The sequence below is a fragment of the Chelonoidis abingdonii genome, chromosome 8 (assembly GCF_003597395.2).
Source record: "Chelonoidis abingdonii isolate Lonesome George chromosome 8, CheloAbing_2.0, whole genome shotgun sequence".
Taxonomy (NCBI): domain Eukaryota; kingdom Metazoa; phylum Chordata; order Testudines; family Testudinidae; genus Chelonoidis; species Chelonoidis abingdonii.
In genome coordinates, this window is record NC_133776.1 from 92905597 (window position 1) to 92930712 (window position 25116).

Here is a 25116-nt window from a genome sequence, read left to right on the forward strand (position 1 = left end):
GTCTTTGGTAAAGTCCTGAACCTTTCTCGATCAAATTCAGCTCTGGAATAATTGGAAATAACTGCAGTTGAAAGCACTAGCGTATAGCAGGGCTGAACTTGACAAAGAAGACAAGGGAGACCCATTTGTTAGTTAAAGGGGGCCATTAATACATACAGGGTGGCTGTAAGACTTTACTCAGCATTGTAAAGTGTTCTGCTCTCAAGGGCTTTATTCCTTACATCTACGATTGAATTTAACCACCACCTTCTACCCATTGCTTCTTTACAATTCCCCAGGTGAGCAAAGGTTTACTTCTCTGTCAGAGCATAGCTCAGTGCCACTAGCTACCCTTTGCCTCACAGAGTCTGAGTGATATACATTGCAATGAGGGCACCTGGAATCAGGGATGCTGTGCCAGATGCAACTGGGTGTCACAATGCTGGATAGAGAAATTTTATACTTTCCCTGGAAGAATCAGGATCCCAGCAACCATTTGTTACTGATCTGAGGGCTGGCCCCTGAATGACACTTATCTGAGCTGGGAATAAACTAGTCCTCATGCTGTAGCATTCCATAGTGTTTTATATCTCTGAGGTCCCCTCCTCAGAAAAGCATGACAATACATTGACTTACAGGTCACAGCAGGTAAAGGGGACCACTCCTGTTTGTGTCTGTAAAGAGATGGTGAGGTTAAATACTGAATAGTAGTGTTCAAAGCTCGGACCATAAAACTGTCATCTCTGAAAATTAATTTAATATAAAATACACCTTTAAAAATATTGACAAACATAAAAGGGTGTTAACACTAAATTATCTAACGTGTTTGGTATCTGTATTTTTCACACAGTAGTAGGTAGAGTTAGTCATAACAAAATGAACACAGAATATAAACAGTCTTGTTTTTCCCGCAAAGCAGAAATAATTCAGATACTTGCAGAAATATAGTAGGGTAGGGAAAGATATCTCAGCTTGCATTTAGGACTGTTAGATCATTTCAGCGCTGTTTCACATATTACTATTCTTTCTCAGCAAAAGTATCTGTCTTTGCAACTGAGGACACAGAAGATTATTCAGTTCTCAAATAAGTTTTACAAAAGCTGAAAACAAGAATTAGGAGGACAACAATGTGAATTATGTGGGGACAAATATTGCACATCCAGATTGCCAAGTCTATATTGTATCAGTAACAGACAGATTTCAGTAGAAATGCGTACACAGTATACTGTATATTTTTTTTCTATTTTTAACCATATATCTATTCTGAATGCTATGTGTTCAGTGCTTTCAGGTGTTACAGATGTTTTTAAACTTCCCTAATATTTTTAAATAAATCATAATTCATGATCATGGCTCATATCACTTATTCTCTGCAAGTGGTTTTAGCATTAAAAAGCTATTCAGCACTGAAAAATCCCCAGATGAGTAGATTTCAAGTTCCAGTACTGTAGTAGTTTCAAAATGTGTGTCCTTCAGATAAGCTTGAATTGATTGTATCAATTCACTAATGGAGTTACAAGGTTTATTCATGTTTGACATGGGGGTTTCAATCCCAAGGAAGGCCATACAGTAAACTGAGGTGTTGCTACCTCTAGTGCAATGTGTCTTCCTTTTTGCTACGTTTTCTTCAGGTTGTGGAGTTGGCCGAGAATGACTGCAACATATATTTGTTCAATAGACTTTCCAGTGTCAATTTTCAAGAGTTGGCTTTGGTGGCTCAAAATTTCCTCTTTGGAGAAACTTTAATTCTTGCAACTCTTGTGGTTGTAAACTCTGGTCCACTCCAGGAATTAGCTTGTAGCTTAAGGGAGATTCAATATAACCATTTCTGTAGAGACAGACCCGCTTGCAGAACTCAAAAGTGCTAAACATAACACCATAGTATGGGACAATCTGTGAGGAAAAAAAAAAGATTGAAATCAGTTATTAATTTGGAGTCACTATCAATATTCTCTACGCAGTTACAAAGCTAGGATTTATAGGACTTCATTGTTGATTTGGCCTCATGAGGCCAATTGAGAATTTGACCCTAAATTAGTTGTGTCATTCTACAGGTATCAGATTGAGTTAAGACTTGGTTTATTATATGCACAACCCAATTATAGCAAATTATTGTGAGGAAATAGGCTTGTGCTGAACTTTAAAACACCACAATGTTTAAAACAGTTAAGATTTGTTTGAACAGGAAATTGGGGATACATTTTGTACGTGGCAGAAATGCATCCTCTCTTTTGTCCCAAGCAGAGTCAATGAAGTTGTGCTGACTTACAATAGCTGAAATTCTGGCTCTTTATGTTTAGCCATTTTCCCTGCTCTCTCTCTCTGTTATTTCCCAAGTGTGTTTGAATAAACTTCCATCAAAAGGCTCTCCCACTTCCTCGAATACTTTTGATGAGGATGGTGTTATATGGAAGTCAGCAACTTGCAGATGGCCATTAAGACCAAACTAATATAGCTCAAACAGTTATACTGTAACCCGAGTACGGGCAAATCTCTACCGTTGCTGTCACAAACTGTCTAATCAACACACTGTTCATAAGGCAAGGAGAAGAGGGACATCATGTGTGTTACAGTCCCAACCACCAATTAGTTGGTCACGTGTCTCAGATCGTATTTAAATACAGACTGATCAGAATGGAGGAAATTCGCACCTTGAGCAGATTGGCTGTGAGTCCACACCAGAGTCCGAACACACCCTTGGTCTTCACAGTTTGCCTAAAACAGTCAACCATGCCAGTAAACTGGACATCAACCCCTCCATAATGGGGAAGGCAAGGACTCTGAGCCTGTTCAAACAGAAACCACAATAGGTTAATTATTTTTAATTGAGTTGATTTGTTTGTTTAATTCCTTCACTTCTATAGGTGTTCAGCACTTAAATGCTGAAGCAGGAGGCCTGTGTCTATTTACCATGCTTTAGCCAATTATATTTCAAAGAATTAACAATTCTGCCTGAGGTCTTATTGAAAGGCAACCAGTTGTGTGGGGTGGGGGAGGGGAGATATATGAAATGTAGGGTATAGGAGAAGTCTACTATTAATTCCATGCTGCATTGTACATGGCGTCACTTGACTAACGCATCCAAGTCACCCCCAAACACAGTAAGATTTAAACCATCAAAATGCAAAGTCACATGAGCACATGATATTATGTCATAATCTACCGGATCAGTGTGCACTTAGTTCACATGGAACAAAAGTGCAATGGGTCATTCTGAGCAGCAAAATCCTTTCACCATTAATCTCTCACTGTGTTAGAACAGTTAGGATGGCCTAATCTTCAGTAATCTGATCCTCATCCATCTGTATGGACACAGATAGAAGTCTGCTTTGCATGTGCAAATCAGGGATCTGTTCATACATATGACAAGACAGACTCTTTTCCAGACAAGTGATTCAGGCATGTGATTGCACATGCCGGTCTGATCACTGAAGATCAGTAATTTTATATTAGTGGCAGTGATCTTATATTAGTGGGAGTTTAACTGTTAATTTATTGGTGAATATTGATATAATTCTCTTACATTTCCCCAGTGAATCCATAACAGCAAGTGGTGTAATACTCCTCCTTAGTTTGGCTAAAAAACCCACAGCTTCCTCAAGGTGATAAGCCTGTAACAACCTTCTCTATTAAACTGACAACTGGCCATGATTTCTAGATGTATCTGCTCTAGAATGTCAATCGTTTGGCAGCCCTGGCCTAGCTGGTAAAAAATGGAAACATACTGAAGACTAAAATAATTCTTGCTGTAAGTGGGTGTGGCTAAATTGGTTTTAACAGAGTTGTGTCCCCTAATGCCATAGATGAATTTCATCCTAACAGTTTAGAAGACAGAAAAAATACTCAGCATATTTTTGTCCGTATTTTGGTGGTGGTGGGTGTGGGGGGATTAAACTCTGATCTCCTAGAACTCACGTGTGTTCTAACCATTAGGCTAAAAGTTATGAGGTGGACGGGGGGAGCAGCAGCTCCTCTCTGGACGTTTTGTGTAGAGCGAGGCAGATGCCTAACTCATTCCCACAGGAATGCCTTAGGTGTCTAAACCAGGTGACTCAGGCAGCTGATTCCCATTTGTGGCTAGGTGCCTAAGTCTGGGGTGCAGGGAGGCACCTGTCTCCATGACAGGGACAGGGTTGAGCACCTCCTTCCCCTCGTTGTTGATATCTTCCTTGGCTCGCTTCATTGGCTCCCTGCCTAGCGCACTGGCTTTTGTGGGTCACATTCTAAGGCTCCAGTCTCCCCCCATTCATTGTACAGGAGCACAGGCACCTAACTAACCCCAGTCACTAAAAACCCGGGATGGATTTGACACATACTTCTGCTTTTCAAAGTGACAGGGATACTTTGAAACAGATTCCAAAAGCCCTGGAAACTGTGGACAAGTAGTGGAAAAGGGACAACTAGTTAAAATACTTGAGGAAGATGACAATACTGCTAAACATATGCATCCTTTCCTTTCTTTCCTTCTCAGTGTGCAGAGGCAGACTTCCAAGAATTAAGTGCATTAGTTCAGCTTAATCACTTCAGCCATTATGTACACTGCAAAGGCACATATCAAAGGGTGGCACTTTTGTGTACGATATAAATGTAGAGTATGATGTACTTCAGGTTTAAATAAGATTTGGTAAGCAGCAAAACTACTCTGGCGAATGTTAAAGAATGGTATGTCTCAAAGAACCAGATTTCTAATTTGTCTACAGACTCTGATCTCTAAAGTGATTTATTGAGAGATTATTTATAGTAACATTCACCATTGTAAAAACCATTATCAAGATTTTTAACTGTGGTGCACAGTTCATACTCCCACCTTTCTGCTTATCAGAGCCATAAAAACAGTTCTTCAAGCCCTTCGCCACAGTACTTGAGAACCAAAAGAATCTCAAAGGAAGTGTCAGCCTAAAAACAATGACACAACTTAAATCAAAGTTATCTTATCCAGTAGTTCAAGGTACAAAAATTAGGTTTTGAAAAAGGATTTTACAAAGCTAGAAAATATTATTAAAGAAAATTTCAGTTAACACTATTTTTAATGAATCTGTGAACTCAGGAGTTGTAACCCATGACTGGAGAATTGCAAATACAGTACCTGCTTTTAACAAAGGAAAAGAAAGTGATCTGGGCAACTACTGGGCTGTTAGTTTGACCTCACTGTAGGCAAGATCTTAGAACAAATTTTGAAAGAGAAAGTAATTAAGGACAGAGGTAAAGAGTTCCTCAGTGACCACTCTTAGGACCAATCTTATTTAACATTTTCATTAATGTCCTTGGCACAAAAAGTGGGAGTATGCTAATAAAATCTGCAGCTGACAAAAAGTTGGGAGGTATGGTCAATACGCACGAGGACTGGAATATCATACAAGAAGATTTGGATGACGTTGAAAACTGTAGTAATAGAAATGGGATGACAGTGCAAAGTTCAAGGTCATGCATTTAGGGACTAACAACAAGAACTTTTGCTATAAGCTGGGGACACAGTTGGAAGTAGCAGGAAGAGAAGACAGATATGGGTGGATTGGCTGATCACAGGATGACTCTGAGCCATCAGTGTGAGGTGGCCATGAAAAAGGCTAATGCAATCCTAGGATGCATCAGGCGAGGTATTTCCAGTAGAGATAGGGAAGTGTTACTACAATTATACAAGGCACTGGTGAGACCTCATCTGCAATATTGTGTGCAATTCTGGTCCCCCATGTTTAAGAAAAGATAAATTCAAACTGGAATAGGTGCAGAGAAGGGCTATTAGGATAATCACAGGAATGGAGAACCTACCTTACAAGAGGAGACTTTAGGAGCTTGGCTTGTTTAGCCTAATAAAATGAAGGATGAGGGGAGCTATGATCACTCCTCTCCCTCCTTCTATCAGAGGGATAAACAACAGGGAGGGAGAGGAGTTATTTAAGTTAAGGGCCAATAGTGGCACAAGAACAAATAGATATAAACTGGCCAATAGTAAGGTTAGGCTTGAAATTAGACAAAGGTTTCTAACCATTAGAGGAGTGAAATTCTGGAACAGCCTTCCAAAGGGAACAGTGGGGGCAAACAAACCTAACCTGGTTCAAGCCTGAGCATGACAAGTTTATGGTATGGTGAGATTGGCAACAATGGCATATGGCCCATCGGCAACGGCTATTAGCAAATATCTCCAATGGCTGGAGACATGACACTAGATGGGGAGGGCTCTCAGTTACTACAGAGAATTCTTTCCCAGATGTCTGGCTGGTGGGTCTCACTCACATGCTTAGAGTCTAACTGATCAGCATATTTGGGGGTCGAGGAGGAATTTTCTTCCAGATCAGATTGGCAGAGATCCTGGGGTGGTGGTGTTTTTTTTTTGCCTTCCTCTGCATCATGGGTCACTTGCTGGGTTGAACTAGTGTAAATGGTGGATTCTCTGTAACTTGAAGTCTTTAAATCAGGGTTTGAGGACTTCAGTAACTCAGCCACAGGTTATGGGTCTATTACAGGAGTGGGTGGGTGAGGTTCTGTGGACGGCAATGTGAAAGAGGTCAGACTAGATGACCAGGATAGTCTCTTCGGCCTTAAAGTCTATGAACTTAAATGAAAATTTTGGTTTGGTTATCAGATGATGCTGGAGGATTTACACATCCCTGCAATACTGTAATCCCTACAACTGCACTACAGCAGGAGAGCTAAAAGTGAAACTAACTGAACAGCTCAGACTAGTTTCACTGGCCAAGCTCTGCAGAAACCTAACCTGGTTTATATAACGGGGAGAAGTGGTTAATTACTTATTCAAAAGAACATATCACCAGAGTATACTTTTTATGGGTAGCATAATACTTCACAAAGCAACTTCTACTCCTGTCTTTTGATAGAGCTTGGGTCTTTAGGTTGTTGAACTGATACCCATTTGGAACAGACCAAAGGAGCAAGGCCTTCCTACTAGCTGAATCGACAGCCAATTGCGACCGGACATCATCATCACCAATAAGGACCAGATCATCAAAGTGGATGTCACAGTGCCCTTCAAGAACAGGACCCCAGCCTACCTGTCCCATGGTAACCCTTAGCTCTCAAAGTGTCGGTAGAGAAATATGCCCCTCTGGCTGATACCTGGAGAGCTAAGGGACCAGGTACAGACAGATGCGCTGATCATAGGAGCCCTGGGCACATGGGACCCCAGTAACAAGCGAGTGTTGCGGGGTTGTGGAATTGGCCAATGCTACACTCAGCTGATGCAGCAACTCATGGTGTTGGATGCCATCAGGTGGTTGAAGGACATCTACACAGGACATGTCACTGGACATCAGCAACACCAGGAGGGATGAGCTGGTGTACCGATGAGAAGTGCAGTGGGGAAAGTAACTGAAATATTTTCTGTGACATGTCATTCCATACTCATTATAAAAATATGCTTATGATATAAATAGGACATAACTAAGACATACTTTATGCAAGATGGCTCATGTGAGATATCATTGGAAAGGTTAGGATTTATTGAATGAAATTATCCAGTTTGTATGCCTGTATCATTTCTGTATCTGAAATTAGGAATATGGACTATGTATCTGTATTTCAACTATGCTACTTTGGGTGATGCCTACTGTGAACACTTCAGGTTCAACAATGGAAAAGCCAGACAGCGTGGATGGCCCATCAGCAAAGACAATGGACTGTGAAAAGCTTGGCCTTCCTATGAACTCTCTATATTGCCACTGACTCATGGATGCTACAGAGTCAGGTGGTCTTATTCACCCGATACTAAAACATTACCTGGGACTTCTTGTAACTTTCCACTGTGAGGGAAGGGGGATGGGGTTAAGTTTGGGAAACAAACTAATCCCGCCTTATGTAAATCCTGTTTAAGGGTGGGGAGGAAGGCAAACAGGACTTCTCCTCTCCCTGGCCTCTTTGTCCAAAAAGAAAGACTGCAAAAGGGAAGGCAAGGGGGGAGTCCAGACTGAGGCAGGGGTCCAGTTTGAAAAGGAATAGAACTGGAACTCTGAACCACAGAAGCTTTGCAAACTGCCCGCAAGACTATCTAGGGTGACAAATACTATTTGTAACTAATTTCTTTAGTGAAACCAGCTTAGCTTGTGTGTTTGATTTCATTTGCTTAGTGATCAGCTTTGTTCTGTTTGTTACCTTTTACCACTTAACATCTGCCCTTTACAGTTAATAAAATTTGTTTTATTATTAAACCCAGTTTCTGTAATTTCTAACTGGGGGGGAAGGGGAGGAGAGAAGAGAGGGGGAAGAAGTGTGCACACCTCTCTCCACATTGAGGGAGGGGGAAAATTTCATAATATATCTTCTTGTCTGCACTCCAAAGGAGGTGGACATCTGAGTGCTGGAGCGTGTGCGCGTGTAGAGCCTGGCTCTGCAAGACAGGGTAAAGGGAGAGCCTGGCTTTGCAAGACAGGGTAAAGGGGGCCCGTGCTGGCAGAACAAGAACTCAGTGGCATCTCAGCACATCAGGTGGCTTCACAAAGGGTCCAACCTGTCACACTTTCCTCATGGATTGTATTTTCCAAATGGACAACCTACCATACAGTCTCAGTTACTGAGGGACAATCTTCACTCATTGATATATTTTGCTTTCCACAACCAACTCTGTACAACTTTTCCTGAGTGAGGTACCCAAGTATTCGGATTCTAAATATCTAAACTGTATCGTTAAACTTATTCACCTAAATTTGGGCTAGTGCTGATTATATACTATATGTATCGTATGACTTTAAAAACAAACTGTATTTGTGGATAATCTAAGCATTATACCCAGATATATAGACACTCTTTTCTTAACCTCTGTACTATATAATTTTTTTTAACAGTAGCTTTAATACATTTTTTTAAATCTATTCTACTTATGTATGTATTCTTCTTTATGTTGCTGTGAAAGAAGAGGTATTATATGGAAGGGGCTGTGCTGATGATAAAGAACGAAATTCAAGTTGCTAATCTGCATTCCTTAGGTTTGTGATGGATGCCGTGGGTACTTTCAGTGTTAAATCTATTAGTCAGTAGAACCAGTCTTGCATTTATCTCCCAAGTACAAAACAATCTTTTAGTCTCCAGCAGGCTTTGAGTCACTCACTCACCAAAGCGCAGACTCAGCTCAAACTACCCTAAATTTGATAGTCTAAGACCAGGAGACCACAAGATTTATTTTTTAAAGGTGAAGTATCATGGCAAAATTCTTCCCCAACAGAGTACAGTAATGTGCTGTTTGCAGACCCTACCAACACCATCCCACCTATGGCCTGTAATGCCAGGCTAAGGTCAAAACCATATGATGCAACTTTAGGGAGTGATTTTGCAGACCTTACAAGACAAAATGCTTAATTATTTCTCTGTTCCCCCAGCCCGGCGTTTCTCATCCCCTGGGACCACGACCTGCGGTTCACACACTGATTTCAATGGGAATTCTGCTTAAGGATAGACAGATTGAGCCTTTCAAGAGTAAATCATGTTATCACAAGGGACAAGGATGAGACCTTTTAGACCAGATTACCTCACAAGGTAGCACAGCCTCTGGTTTTTGCACCTGCAATTTTGCAGGCAAACAACTGCATACAATTTTGCACCAGCCATTTAGGACATGTAGATTTCCACGTAGCTGATTTGCTGGTGTTATCAGATCTTTAAGTGACATACACTGCATCTATGAATTTTTATACCCACAAACTACAGGCACAAGATGGATGCCATCTTGAAAATATGGCCCTAAATACAGGCTCTTCTTCCTTTCCTAGGAGATAAAATGTATGTTAGTATGAAACTCTGTTTTGGAGGCACTTTACCTTCTAGGGGTGTGGTATGAATAACCCAGGAAGGGTGAAAGATCAGCTAACAATATATTCCTGTAATAATGGGGGATTTAGGATTTTGATCACTAAATATAGTAATCTTTCTTATTGATACAAATGTATACACATTCAAAAGATCACCACTAAAAAAAAAAAACAACAACAACTCAGCAGTGAAGGAAAGCAACTTATGATAAAGCTCAGCAGTTCATTTCACTTAATCCGGAATCTAAAAGAAGAACAGTGAAGTCTTTTAAGGCTGGGTTAATAAAGACACTCGCTGCAGCAGGATGCAATCATAGTTGAAAGGAAACGGATGGACAAATCTTGCAGTCCCCACACAGGCAATACTCTCATCAAAGTCAATGGAAATTTTCATTCAATGCGGACTAAATGATTTGAGCCTGAAAGAATATTTTGTTACCCAGAGATGGCAAACAATTTCAAAATGCAAATAAAGAACCAGTACTAAGAACATGTGAACCATTTTACACAGCAGGGACTAAATTACAACCTACAATATTGCAGACAGATTAACCATGGATCAGAATATACAATAAGCCCACACAGGGCATTCAGACATGTGGAAAGGTAATCTGCTGTGAGGTAACAGCAGTCAATTGTCTCCAGAGCAATAGATGAGAACAGCTGACCTTCAGCTAGCTGCCTGCACTCTAGGAACACTTTGTCCTCTTCTCCCTAGGTAGAGGAAAAAAATCCTGATTTGCGGTCAAACTCTGCCTCTCTTGCTGAAATCACCGGGGCAGCTCCAGTGAGCAAAGCAAGCAAAATTTGGCCTCTAGCACAGCATTAAATAGGTTAGGATGATGGCTTTTGTATTCCGTGGCTTCTGCCTTTGCCATGGAATGCACCCCTTGCTGCTGAGCCTAAGTGTTCATTAAAAAGAGAGTTTGCGTTTGCTTCTATGCTCATGAAGATACCCTTGAAATGCGGATGGAGGCCTTGCCTACAGAGTCAGTGCAATCCCCTTGTATACACACTCATTTTGGTTTTGGAGTGCCTTATATTGACTTAGCTCAAAGTGGTAAGAAATGGACACAAGCTAAAGCATTGTTTGCATGCAAAAGTTGCACTGGTTTATTTAAAACTGGTGCAAAACCCTGTGCAGACAATCTTGGGCCCAAATCCTGCAAACATGCATGGTTAGCTTCACGTATGGTGACTTGTCCCATTGGTTTCAGTTGGGCTACTCTCTGTATGCAAAAGTAAATATTTGCATAAGTCTTTTGACAGGCTGGGGCATTATTTTGGTTTCAGAGGGGCAGGAGCTTATTGCAGTTTAGTTTATGGTCATTAGCAACAGACTGAAGCTAAAGTGAAAGAGAAGGTTTAAACCAATAGAAGAGTGTGTCCACACAGCCTTTTGTACAATTATCAGTTTAAAATTACACATTAAATTATAGCAGTGCAACTCTGTGTATAGATAAACCTATGATTGATATAAGGCTCTCTTAAACGATTTAACAGTGTACACACACACACACACACACACACTACTGATTTCATTACTTCAGTTTCCAAACAGTCTCTCTCTTAACCATCTCTCTTGGTTAAATTCCAGCACAGGTAAACACATTCTATTCATTCTGTCTCCTGCAGTTTCAATCAGATACAATAAGTTTAATTTCCTTTCCCAAAAAAACTATGGAGCAGTGCTGCTGAATGACAAACAAACAGCTGCCTCAGTACACCTCAGAGATGGCTGAATTTCACTGGTGGGTAAGCCAGACCTATAAATGCCTCCCCTTCCACAAAGAGATGTTTATTTAGCTTAATTTGCTAAGCAGTTTGAGATCCTTATTACTCCTAGCATCCTGCCTCCTTGGAGAAAAGAGGGTACAGAAAAGCAAAGTAGTAGTAGTTATTACCAACCAGATCAGGACTATTAAATCTGCTCAGTTCCAGGGAAGGCTTCACAGGGCTGAGGAAGGGTCAGCAATGACCAGTCCTACTGCTAATTATTTTTATTGCCTTTTCATGCAAGGGGAAAAACAAACAAACAAAAAAAACCAACCCTCAAATCAACAACAAAACCTACTGTACTACAAAATGTTAACACCACAGTTTTATGAGGACAACCACATGGATAGCCTGTCTCCCGGCGTCTCTCCTCTGCTTTGAGGTTTCTGAGAAAAATGCCTCAAGTGGTTGGGCCAGAGAAAAGCCAACTAGAGCTTTGGCAGAAGGAAAGTCTCACATTTCACTGAGGCAAGAATTGCACCCCAACTGGCCAACGATGCTCCAGGGACTGTAGTTCCTAAGGCAATAGGGCTCATGTATCTTGCTCTTTACAACTTCAGAGACTGAGCTGTATCAAGTATGTTAATTGCCAAATAAATAAAAAGTTGACATGGCCAGTCTCTGGAAGTGATTGCAAAGAAAAAGCCCGAAGGAAACAAACGGATTCTGATGACCCATTTGGCAACACTCCCCTCAGGCTAATCATGAGTTCATGTCTCATTCCAGGACTTGGGCTCACGTCTAATGCTAACACTACAGTACCATGAGGAGAGAGGGAGTTTGGGATGGTGAAAGGAATCAGAAGTTAGAAAATACAAGTTAGTTGATTAGTCCCATTGCTTTGCAAACATACAAGTGTAGGGAAGAAGAGAAAAGCTGCATTGATGGAGATATTGTCTTTCTCATGAAATAAAACAACAAATATGTTCCTGATGCACTGAAATCATCTGATCTACACTCAGGGTGAGTGTGGCCTTTTAAGCACAGATTCTTTCTGCCTGTCCGGAAATGACAGGTAATGTTGGAAGATCTCAAGGCACTTTTGAATCTCTCTCCTCATCTATGCAGAAGCAGAACACCACACTTTGATGCCAATTAAAAAAAATATATAAACAGATTAACCACCCAAATCTGCATAGTTTATACAAATAAATAGTTGTGGGGTTGAATTCATGACAAATAGAGACACAGTCCGTTTCACAATAAAACCCAGAGTATTAAAAATGTATTGTGTACTAATAATGGATGCCCATTATACAAAGTATCTATGTTTTTTAAAAATCATTATTGCTCTTTATTATCTACACTGTAATATACCACTCTACTCATTCAAATAGTTTCATCTTGAAAAGGTTCCAAGCCACCAGCACATAAGGAGTTAAATAATAAACAGCTTTTATGCAAAAGGTCCTAAAGCACGTATGCTCTTTAGATGTCATGTGAACCACATGACCCAGAAGTTTTTTAAATAAATTGGCTCATGACTTAAATAACTTTCATATTCCCAGCTGGCAGGAAAACCAAATCTTGTAAATAGCAGGGATGCTATAGTACAAGTGCACTCAGAGACTGGCCTTAAAGCACTGGGAAACATCCCACTGCCTAAGCGCTCTCTGTACAACAATTACTCACACTTAGGTGGTATTGGAATGTAATTATCTGACAAACTCTCATTTCAATGGCTCACATGGAAAATGCTTTTTATTATAAAAGATTATTGGATTCCATTTCCTTGTTCAGGCTTTGCTTATAACCCAGCTTTAAGAGTTGTTGTGTTAGGGTCTTGTGTGCTAAATGTCAGCCTAACTAGGGAGCTATTTTAACAACAACAACAACAACAACATTATATGTAAGCTCATTATTGACTTCAGATTGATTGTGTGCTCCATGGGCTCTAAATTGGGTTTAATGAGTGGTCAGCCATTCCTATAATGCAGTATGGCCCTTACTAAAGGTTTCAAAATCTGCTACTGCAAATTCACAGTAATTAATCACTTTTTATTAATAAAAAAATACATTTGCATAGCACCTATTGTCTCAAAGAATCCCAAAGCACTTTACGAACTGATACAGGGCACTGGAACAATTTGTATAGTGGGTGTGCTGAGAGCCATTGATTCAAACTGTAAACTCTGTATATGATGGAAACCACTTCAAACCAGGGGGTGCTGCCACATCCAATCACCCCTAGTTCCAGCACCTATGAACGGATATATAAACTACACCCAATATTAACGCAATTCCCCACTGAAAAGCAGCCACTTCCAGGATGAGGTGCGACAACAGCCCACAGCAACCCTGCACAACTGTTTAGGACGGGAAGTGAAGAACATCATATCCATTTGTTTTTGACTGCTCCAAAAAGGACAGTTACAGTCCACTGAATACATAACCTGGTGTTAAAATGGTATGGAAGCATCTTCACATGATGCACTCCAACACGCTATATTCCTGTGAGCATTTTCTTCATAACACATGGAATGGTGTGCAATCAATGCCAAACATATACACACTGAATCCTGTAATAGCTGTAAGGAGCTGAATTGTGTGAGCCTTAGTCTACACTAGAAAAGGTTTGCTGGTCCAGCTATATCAGCAAACCCTCCTATCTGGCTGAAGATAACAGCAGAAAGAGATCATCTGGAATTCACTTTAATGAAGGGGCAAGGTCCTCTGGTATTAGATGTTCATCTGGGAAATTGGATGTTGGTTTAAATAACTCCTCAATATCTTTCATGCTACTGATGGAAGATGAGAGTATCAGTAATTGGCAGTTTTTATTTGGGTTTGAATTAGCTTAGAACTGTTAAGAGAGTCCTAAGGAAGCAATTAAAAAAATCCTCAACAGTCCTTCTCCTCCCCCACATTTGTTTTTAAATATTTGCAAACAAACATTGCATCATTGTGCTAGTGCATGACATCCTAATAAAGACATTAATTAGAAACTGACTACAAATAAAAATGAAACTGATTAGACTATTTTCATTATTCAAACCGAGTGAAATACAAAAAGTAAGTGAAAAAAGAAAAATAAAATTTTGAGGATTAATATCTATGGTGTTACATGTAACATACAAATGTATTTAATATATATAATTTTTAACCTAAAGTGACCCCTATAATATCAATGGAACACAAATCAGTTATGCAAAATTTCATTAAAATTTAACGTGAACATTTTAATGAGGTTTTCAGCAAATTCTTGGATTCAAACAAAGATTTCACAGTACATGTTAAAAATGTCAACTCATCACCCCCTATGTTTTTCTTCTAAACTTTGAATAAAAAAGTAATCCAGCTATTTCCTTTTTTAGTCATTAGGTTTGTATCCTGCCTTCCAATACCTTGGGCACTATGATAGGCTATGAAAAAGGGCATCTCATATTGGAGGAAAGGCTCTAGTCTTCAGTAAATTATTGCTTAGGTGAAAGAGAACCTATTTCTTCTAAAAGTTGATAACACAGGAAGTGTTACTAATAGTCCCCTCTGACTAACCCCATCCTCTAGATTCACAATATAAGCCATATGTTCCATGCCAAAACATGCATACTGTACCTCTCAATTCTCTAACATGCCATTCAGGAGCAAAATGAAAAAAGGAAGACAAAGGGATAAAATTAGGATAATCACAATAGAAAGAGAGGGCTCACACATTCAAAATGACTAATTAGAATTAGTTTTTAATTTAAAAAAAATAAAGCATTTGACTATATTTAACATCAAATATAGCAACTTTTTAAAAAATGCTAAACATGGTAACTATAACACTGAAGGTAAAGTGGGGAACGGGAGAGCCATTGTTACAGGAACAAGTCTGACAGAGTAAATCACCACCAAAATATAAAATAATGGAGAGTCCAATCCTGTTCTATTGAAGTCAGTGACAAAACTCCTGCTGACATCAGTGAGGCTGTAGATATATAACATTGGAAAGGATGGATCAAGGTGAGTGTGATAAATGTTATTAGTACTTAGTTCTTACATAGTAGTATTTCTCTTCACAGCACTGTGCAGGAGGTCCACCAAAGCCGAGGGACCAGCGGACCCTCCGCAGGCACGCCTGCGGGAGGTCCACCGGAGCCGCCGGCTGCCCTCCCGGCGACTGGCAGAGCGCCCCCCATGGCATGCCGCCTTGCTTGGGGTAGCGAAATGTCTAGAGCCGCCCCTGCTAGTAAATCAGTTACAGAGCTGGGATTAAAACTCAAGTGTTCCTCAATCCCAGTCCTATTCTCACTTTCTTGGATCAGTGCTGCAGTACCAGACCACTGCTATATTAGTGGGGTCTAGGTTTTCTTCCTGATGGCTGTCCAGTTCTCTCTCTCAGGGGGATCTGAGAGAGCCTTGAGACTCCCCAATTGCCACTGCCCAACACCAATATTGAGCCACTGGACCTCCTTCTGCAGGAAGGCTGGTGAGACTCCTTTGGCAGCCTGCTAATTTCATTTCTTAAGTCTGCCCTAGAGCTCTCAGCTCCTCTTCACCCAGTAAGCAAGAGCCCAGGTCTGTGAAATGAACGAGAGTTTCCCTTGTACCACTGCGGAGCACTCATGATAGCCTACTGGGGTAGCTAAACATTTCAGTACATCACATGTTTCTTTTCCCCAGTGAACAGGCTCACCAGATGGAAACAGATCAGAAGAGACAGTTGAGACAGAATCATGGTTACGAAAGGTATTGGCGCCTCCCCCGATTTGCTTCAGGCCCTCAGCAGGTGAGATCAGTGTGGAACTGATCCCCCACAAGGCTGAGCAACATGCTTATGTTAACTTTTAGAAACAACTTCACAGACCGCTTCGACCCAGCTTCAGCCAGTCCCCAGTGTCAGCCAGGCTTTATACTTGGCAGTTTGAGCAAGTTCAACCACTCCTACTTAAAAAAACAAATCAGGATTGACTGAATTTTTATGTATCCTCCTGCCTTCCCCACAGCTTGTTAGTAAAGTGCTATGGGGAGCTGGGGGTCTTTAAGCTCAAAAAAGCACCTTAAGACTGTAAGGCACTTGACAAGTATATAAACTGCAGCAAAGTTCAAAACAAATCACTGTAGACAAAGAAGATACTTATATTTTTGATCAATTTCTTCTTTTCGGTCATTTCTTTCTCTCTCTCTCTCTTTTTTTAAAATACCTTTATTTGCTCGAAGTGTAGGACAGCTCTCTACAGAGATAGGGCTAGGGTGACCACACAGCAAATGTGAAAAATCAGGACAGGAGGTGGGGCGGGGGGTAAATAGGAGCCTATATAAGAAAAAGACCCCAAAATCGGGACTGTCCTTATAAAAATCGGGACATCTGGTCACCCTAGATTGGGCAATAAACCCAGAGTTTCTGTACATTCTATACAGAAGTACCCAACAGAGAGCAGCTGGCATTTATCTATAAAAAACTGGTGAAACAGCACAACCTAGTGGCTGAAAAAAAATAATTTGTTTGCTTCCCCAACTGTACTGCTTCAGAGGAGCAAGCTATTAATTGTCCTTTTTAACACAAGACCAGAAGTCTGTGAATTTTCCTTCTCACTAGCTATGAAAACTTAATGCACAAATTATTGGTGCACTGAAATGTAGGTGTTTATGGCTAATGAGAAATGCATGAGAATATGACCTGGTCCCTGCCTAATTCTCTATAGACTGTGCTAGCTATAAACGTATGTGGAATGTATGTAGGAACTCCAACACAGGAAACAATACAAGCAACTCAAGTGGTGAAACAAGCCAACCGTTTCACATGAATATGGGGGGTTCGGGGGTAGGGGAAGAGCAAAGCTCTGGATTCAGGACAGAATGGAAGGGAAAAATCAGATTTCACACTATTTTGGGGAACTGTGTTACAACTGTCCTAAAAACAATAAAGTAATTTAAATCCCAATTACTATTAGTAGTAGCTATTCCAACTACTGAACGATCATCATACTAGTCCCAAAGTTTGTGCTCATGTAGGGTATCAGACACAGGGTGCATCTACACTGCAAAAAAACCCTGCAGCAGCGAGTCTCAGAGCCCAGGTTAACAGACTTGTCTAATGCAGCCTGCACTACAGGGCTTAAAAGTGGGGTTACAGAGCCGGGCTCCAGCCCAACCAGAGAATGTCTACAGTGCTATTTTTAGCCCCATAGCAGGAGCTGGAGTCAGCTGATGTAGGCTCTGAGACTCGGCACTGTGGGTCTTTTTTACAATGTTCAAGTATACTGGGAGCCTTAGAAATAAGCCCCATGTTTACTTGTTGAACAGAGAAGCAGTGAACACTTCCACTTCAAAAGGCCTGAACCCTGACTCAAAGGGGCCTCCCCAGGTAGTCTCCATCCCTTATATTTGACTTCCATCCTGAGACTGTCAATAAGGCCGCCAGTTATGATGGGAGCATTTATGATGTGGATACCTGCACACCAAGAGCAGGATATCAGCTCATTTGACATAGGCCAAGCAGCCACCAGATGATGACATGTCTTTGGTACTCTGATGATGGTGATGAAGTTTTAATGAAAATAAGGGAATATCAAGAAATATTGTTGATCTCATGATACCACTTAAACTGGTCTTAACAAAACCTAAGCCAAAAATTCTCAGCCTTTAATGCCAGGAATAATTAAATCCCTCTAAGGATTCACTCTTGGTAAAAAAGAATCACAATCAACTGGCTAATGCCTGGCCTCAAACTCCTGAAACTAACACTGACAATATGACCACCACCAAAATGGTAACAATAACGATGCTCTGTACCTGCATTTTCCTCTTTACGGTCTCAAAGGGGAAGGAGAGTGTCTGTGCTACCCCAGCTGCTAGGCAGCCATTTATGAAGTTCTGAAGAGGAGAGAAGTGAAAGCTGGGCTCATGCCATATTTTATTCAGATTGATGTAAACAAAGAACGAGCCAGCAGAAAACGGGATTGCGCCTATAAAGCAAACCAGACACAAAAGATTCATGTAAGCACATAACCCAATATAATGAGAACTACATGCTTCCTCCTAGGCTTGTATAAATGCCAGGGACTGTAAACCAGTTTAAACCCTGCTTTGCTCACTTAGATCAGACTTAAATATCTAAAAACCTTTACTTGTTAGATATTCATTTATCAAGGGGATGTCTTGCTTATTTAAATCTCTGGTATTAGGGTCCAAATATGGCATTAGGTATTTACGTTTACAACGGGGCTAGTCTATTGCGTTGGTGTCTCTTACTGTTCTGATCTCATGAAAGGTCAATCTTTTGTTCCACTCCTCACACAACTGGGTTGAACTTTAGCCCAAATTACTGAGTGACATTCTTCTCTCTTGCCTGGCATACGATTTCTGTTTTCCGCTGTCACTAATTTTAAGTTTTGCTTGTAAGCTGTTAGTGCTCATTGTTTTTTGTCAGAATCAATTTATGTAACCAGTTACAGTATCTTAAAATGTGGTATTCTGCAAAGCTACAGAGTAGAGAGAGAGTCAATAAATATTTTACAAAATAAATACAAATGCCACATCTGCCTCAAGTAACGAGGAATGCCACTGCTTTGACTCCCCTTTCAGGAGTACCATATTACACCCACAGTGCACTGTGGGTACACATCATTTGTCTTAAGTTAAGTGAAGGAGGAATAGGCTGCCTCTAAATGCAACCAGGTAATCCCGAAAAGCTAGGCAAGTGTATCTTCTCGCATTCTCTTAGCCACACCCATTAAAGATAAAACTGGAAGCACTTGCTCATAGAGACAACTCAGCTACAGCAGAAATAATCAACTTGTGATGCAAGTTGTGAGCTATAGTGCTTTATATATCCAGCACTACAGTCCTCTATATATATCCAGTCCTCTACAGAGTCATTTTACTACTTGCACATTTAAAATGAACTGGGAAAACTTACAGGTGCGTCACACTGATGTTTCAATACATAATGTAAAGCTTAAAACAAACCAACAAAAACCCCCCACTCTTTCCCATTACTAGCTTACCTAATACAGTCAGTGAAACACCGCGATAAAGTGCAGGGAATCCTTCTTGATGATAAATTGTGTAAAAAGCATGAAGAATCCCTTTGTAAGATGGCTCCAACCGGTTCTGCACTATGAGTCGCGTTTTTACCACATCGGTAGGGTAAGTCACTATTGTTGCAACCGTGCCAGCCAAGCTTCCGGCCATGATGGCACTCCACTGGGAAATGTGGCCCAAGTCATCCATAAAGAGCACGACAAACCTAGAAGAGACAGATAAAAGAGGAACTGTTAATTAGGACTCAATAAAAATCAGGCATAAAAATGAAGATATCTCTTGACATAACTGTTCTCCTGCCCATCAGCTTATTTGATAAACAATACTTAGAATTTCAATTATGCATTTCATCCAAGGGTCTCAAAGCACATTACAAATCCTGAGCAAGCCTCAAAACCTCCATGAAGCAGGTAACAATTGTAAACAGGGGGTAACCATGACACAGAGGTCAGAATGACTTGCCCTAAGGTCACAAAGCAATTCAGCGACTGACTAACCACTAACCAATACCCTCTCCATTTTCTTGGATATGAAGCACCAGACCAAGGAAAACTATGAAAACTGTTAAGGGATGTCATATTGTAGTAGTTCAAAGGACCACTGGTTTGCTTTTCAAAAGAATTTTGGTTTAAACACAGATCAGTAAATGAGAACCCTAATGAGCAGCAGTACCTCAGTCCCTCCTAGTTTCTGCCAGTGGCACATAATACTTTAGTCTCTTGTGGGCTGTAATACTGTGGTTTAATTTTGGTGGTTGGGTTTAGTGTGCAGGTGCTGGGTGGTGTTTAGTGGCCTGTGATATCCTGGAGGTCAGACTAGATAATCTGGTGATCCTTTCTGGCCTTAAATCCTAGGGCTCTGTATTTACACCTACCAAGATGAGTTACTGCAACTCAGAACACTACTGCACAGACTAAATATGCTAAAGGAGTCGACTGACTCACTGTTTCAGTTATCAACAGGAGATCCGAGATGTGACTACTTCTCTCTATCAGTGTTTCCAATATACTGGCTACTCCAGTAGAAGTTATAGAAAAAATATGTAGAAATCTTCTTTACAATCCTGAGAGCAGCAGAACATTCCTTGTTTCATTGTCTCAGTGTTAGAAGGGCTTCTCTTCTCATGGGGAAGACTCACACTCAGGAACTACATTGTGTCAAGGATTCAGTCTAGGTTTGAGTTTGCTATTAAAACATCAACACTGGCATGTTTTGTATTTTTCCCAACTCACTGATAGTGTCCTGGAGTCTTCAAGGGTAGTCTGTGATTCTGGCATTTGTGATTCAGAGGACAGACTAAGGACTTACTCCAGTGCACACAGTACTCAAGTCAAATTAGAAATGAGCATGATGGATATCATGCAAGCAGCAGGAAATGAGCAAAGGAGAAGTCAGAGGGGAGTCAGAGCCTAGGGAGCAGCTCAGAAGCACAGGGTGTGTGTGTGTGTAATGAAATTCCATCCTTTCCCATCAAGTCACCGTTCCCTGGCTCAAAACAGTCAATAACTTTCTACCCAGACCATGTCCTTTACGGGGGTTTGCATTATCATTAACTAAATATTATTAGTGTTTCTCTCTGTCTGCTGTTGTGTCTGTGCATGGTATTCCCCTCCTAGGAATCTCATAAATAAACCACAAGCAGCTTAATGCATTAGAGTGGGAGCGTGCAAGTAATTGTACTTGTTTTTGCCTAGCAGCTCCTCTTCACCCATAGCAATTGACAAGGATCTGCTGGGCAAATGAGAAGAGAAAGAAAACTGTCCATCCTCTCCTCTGAGCAGCTTACTAACCCAGCAAATAGTGGGCACATTGTTTCAAGTAACATTCAGTCAGTCCATCTAAGATTCACAGAATTGTTACAAAGCAGGAGGACCAAATAGAGCTGCTTGAGTGGAAATCTTGGTGCTCCACTAACCAATCTTCATCATGAACTGCACACCCAGAGCAATGATGATTCACTCACTGCTGGGTGAAGAACAAGCCCATTACAAACAGTGGATGGCGTCAGTGTGGGTCGAGTCCCCTGCGGCGTGCCTGATTGGACAGCAGGAAAGTGAGCCCACTCTTTTTCCTTCCCCTCCCATCCAGTTTGGGAACTGGAATAACCCCATCCTCCCAAACATACAGAAGTATCAAGCATACATCCTGCACCCAGCTGACCTCAATAAACCAACTGGCAAAAAAACCCAAACAAGAACAGCAACAACAAAAAAAACCCCAACCTTCAAACAAACAGGCCCACCGCTTCAGAGACAACTGGAGCCTTTGCAACAAACAACTGACTGCAAACTGCCTGACAGAAAAGGAAATCCTAATAAATCATGCATTTCTGCTGAGTAATGTTTACAGAACTACTTCATATTGGAAAACACTCCTCTCTCTCTGCAGCATTATTTCCTCTAGTGGCTGTTTCTTATTAAAAAAGGGAGTTTTAACATGTAATGTTATACAGTAGTTTTAAAGACTGTGCATAAAGATTAGAGATCACCATTAAGCTAGCATTACAGCTATAAAAATGAAGGCTCTTAGTTATGAGTCTGGTAAAATTAAAAAGATTGTTCTTATTCATTTTTGTATATAGGCTCATTTAATAGAGATTTGTGAAAAACTAAAACGAAATACAACTAATAGTGCTTAAGGAACAGATGTTAGCTCCAACCTACTGTGACTTTAATTAAAAAAAAAAAAATCCCAGTAAATCACATACTGAATGTAACATTTACAGGACTGTCAAACTGTGATAATTTGAAAGATAGACTTTGTACATGTTTGTATGGGAACACTAAAAGCTACTGCAGTAATTGAAACATAATAATTGAAAGAGCAAGATCATCACAAGAAGGAGAAACTTTGAACTTCCTTAAAGGTACACAGTCAATTTGAAATCTAGCCAACTAAAAACAAACGTTAAAAACAAACAGCCTATGGTTTGTTTTGTTTTACAGTCATAGTTTCCCCTTTAAAAAAAAAAATGTGTATCCTTTCCCTGCTGCTGTACTAGAGACAATCACAAACAGGGGAAATGGACTACAACATTGAGGCCTAGAGTTAGGAGTATATGGGGAACAGAGAAACTGACAACACACCAAGCACTGTCCAACCAAGTAAACTGAAATAAATAAATAAAATAAAGTGAAGCCACATCTTTTTTCCTAATCTCTTTCAATTGGAGGAAATTTAGGTGTTACTGAGTGCACTTAGCCACATATTTTCAAGCAGAAATGGGAGTTTTAACATGAGGGGTCTCTGATGTTAATCTAAAACGAGAAAAATCTCCTTTCCAAATGAGATCTGGCAGGTCAGCACATTTTAAATTGTAGAAAAGCGCAAGGAAACAGGTTTCATATTAAGTCAAACTGCTGATTTGGGAGACGTGAGGTTTCTTTTCGCAAATACTCATGATCATATTCATCGTAAAGGGTGGGCCCGTCTGGATGGGTAAATTTCCCGATGATTTAAATCTGGATCTCAACTCGGTCAGCAGAGTAAACACGGCATGAGGTTCTAGTCCTCAGCCTCCGGAATGGGTACTCTGAGCCGTAACAGGGCAACTGTCTGCTTCCTGTACCCTGGGAAACCCCTTTGCGGTAGCAGAGCAGATCCTGGCAGCGCCCACAGCCCCCCACCCCGCTGGGGCAGCCTGGCACTGCCCACCCCAATGGCCCCGAGGCGCCTTGGGAGCGGGCGGGCCGCGCTTACCTGCGGTAGGAGGCGAGCTGCAGGGCGCTGCAGGGGAAGAGGCGCAGGCAGGCGGTGAGGTTCCCCTTCCACAGGGCCCCGATGCCCTCGGCCTGGCAGACGCTGCGGCCCGCCTGCCAGAGCCCACGCCAGGGCGGGGAGGTGCCCACCTGGGCCAGAACGGTGAGCAGCTCCAGCGGGGCGGTCAGGCTGAGGCTCAGCACCCCGGCCAGCCCCGCGCAGCCCAGCCGCTGGCAGCCGGTCACCCGGCCGTCCCGCTTCCAGGTGGCCATGGCCCCCCGCGGGCTGCCCCTACTGCCTGCCCGGCTGCATGGTGCCCAGGCCGGGCAGCTGCGGACTCCCTCCGCCTCCTCCAGGGACTGGCAGCCAGATCGGCGCGCAGCGCCCTGCCCCTGTGCAGGCTCCGGGAGGCGCCGCCCCACTGGCGGGCGGGGCCGTCCCTACACCGGGGTGGGCAGGCCCGGAGCTGCCAGCCGCATCGTCCCGGCCCCCAGCGCTTCCTCTTGCCCTTTATTGTTACCGAGGGGCCCCGAGGCTCCTGCCCGCAGCACGCAGGGAGCCCCCGGCAGGCCTGGGTAACGCGGGAGCCAGAACCGGACAAGCAGGTGGCGATTTAGAGTTTGAGGCCAGGCTTAGGGGAGAGTTTTAGCTGGTGTGTGAACTCACCCAACCGTCTGCTCAAATCCAGCCTACTGGCTCTGTTATTAATGGGACTTTATGCGGGGTCTGTATTCTGTGCTGTACCCGCCCTGTCAATACCGCCTCCCTCCGATAAGGATCTCGTTTGCAGCCAGGGTAGGAGGCGATGCTGGCCAGACCGGATGGAGGGGGAGGATGCAGTGGTACCCGGCCTGCAGAGGGAAGACGGTAGTTCTAGCAAAGCTATTCTTAGCTCTGCCCCACTGCCTTTACTTTTAACAGAAACATCCCTCCTTCACTGGTCTTTGTAGGGCACAGCCGAGGGGGGGTCCACTGCTATGATCTTTGCTATGAATATATCATTACTTCTCATCCCAGCTGAGGTGTCCCCTCTTCTGCTCTGGTTTTGGCTCTGGGGTTTCCCTTATCCTGCAGCTTTATGAGGTTTGCCTCTATCTGATCAATAGATCACTGCTTTGGATCTCTCCTAACACCTTAGCATAGTGATTTCCTGCCATTGCTTCATTGTGTCTCTTTAGGCTTATTTCTTGTCACTGGGTTTATTTTGCATGGGATAGCAGGGAGTATAGAAGCAGGCAAGGCCATTGCTGTGACTGTGATAGGAAGGACAGATGAAACTGAGTTACCATCACCATTTAATCCCCAGATTAGTTCCTTTTAAAACAAAATGCCCTTGTCCTTTATCTGATGAGTCAGGGACACAGGAGTTTGTTATATAAATCAGATTATTCTGAATCTAGAAAATCTGCCACTGTATAAAAATCATTTGCATAAGATGTGGAAAATTGTATTTAGGGACAGATTCAGGCTAACTGAGGACTGGATTGCTCCAGACAACACGGCCCCAAATTTGTCCACGTACTTCCAGAAGTGGGGTTGGAACACTGGGCTGGATCAGCCTATCCACTCAATCTGCTCATAGTCTGCTATTGCTTGTATTTAATGTTAGGTTATGTAATGTTAAGGTATTTGCATTTATATGACACTTTACAAAGATTTGTTAATTAAGCCTCACAATGTCTCCAAGTTGTTATTAAATTGGTTTATTCACTTACATAGCTGTGTTTAGCACTCATCTCCATGGCATCTGGACATCTTACCTTATTCAAACATATCTCTACAATTAAACAATACCTTCTACATACAGTAGCAAATGCCCAGAGGCTACACTGGTAACCCAAATGATATCTCTTCAAGGACCTTTTAAAAGGTTCAATTAGCCTGCATAAGAAAATGCACCTTACAGAGCATGCTGAAGCTTTCCAATCACTGGCTCTGG

The 25116-nt window shown here is 41.8% G+C and overlaps 1 protein-coding gene across 1 annotated transcript; it reads right to left on the reverse strand.

Annotated features, from left to right (window-relative positions):
- Nucleotides 1-721: 721 nt before the first annotated feature.
- Nucleotides 722-23558, reverse strand: SLC25A43 (solute carrier family 25 member 43). Its single transcript, XM_032767045.2, has 5 exons — nt 23178-23558; nt 19442-19683; nt 18228-18400; nt 2631-2765; nt 722-1872 (listed from the first exon to the last, which is right to left on the reverse strand). Exons 1-5 carry the CDS (start codon nt 23447-23449, stop codon nt 1669-1671), a joined length of 1026 nt encoding a protein of 341 aa, XP_032622936.1. The 5' UTR covers nt 23450-23558; the 3' UTR covers nt 722-1668.
- Nucleotides 23559-25116: the final 1558 nt, after the last annotated feature.

What these genes read in the sequence shown, in the direction of transcription:
- SLC25A43 (XM_032767045.2), bottom strand. Translation starts at nt 23,449, where the DNA reads ATGGCCACCTGGAAGCGGGACGGCCGGGTGACCGGCTGCCAGCGGCTG. An exon ending in TGTTTCACTGACTGTATTAG is followed by an intron (nt 18,401 to 19,441) that starts GTAAGCTAGTAA and finishes TTTGCTTTATAG; the next exon opens with GCGCAATCCCGTTTTCTGCT. An exon ending in TCACAGCCAATCTGCTCAAG is followed by an intron (nt 1,873 to 2,630) that starts GTGCGAATTTCC and finishes TTTTCCTCACAG; the next exon opens with ATTGTCCCATACTATGGTGT.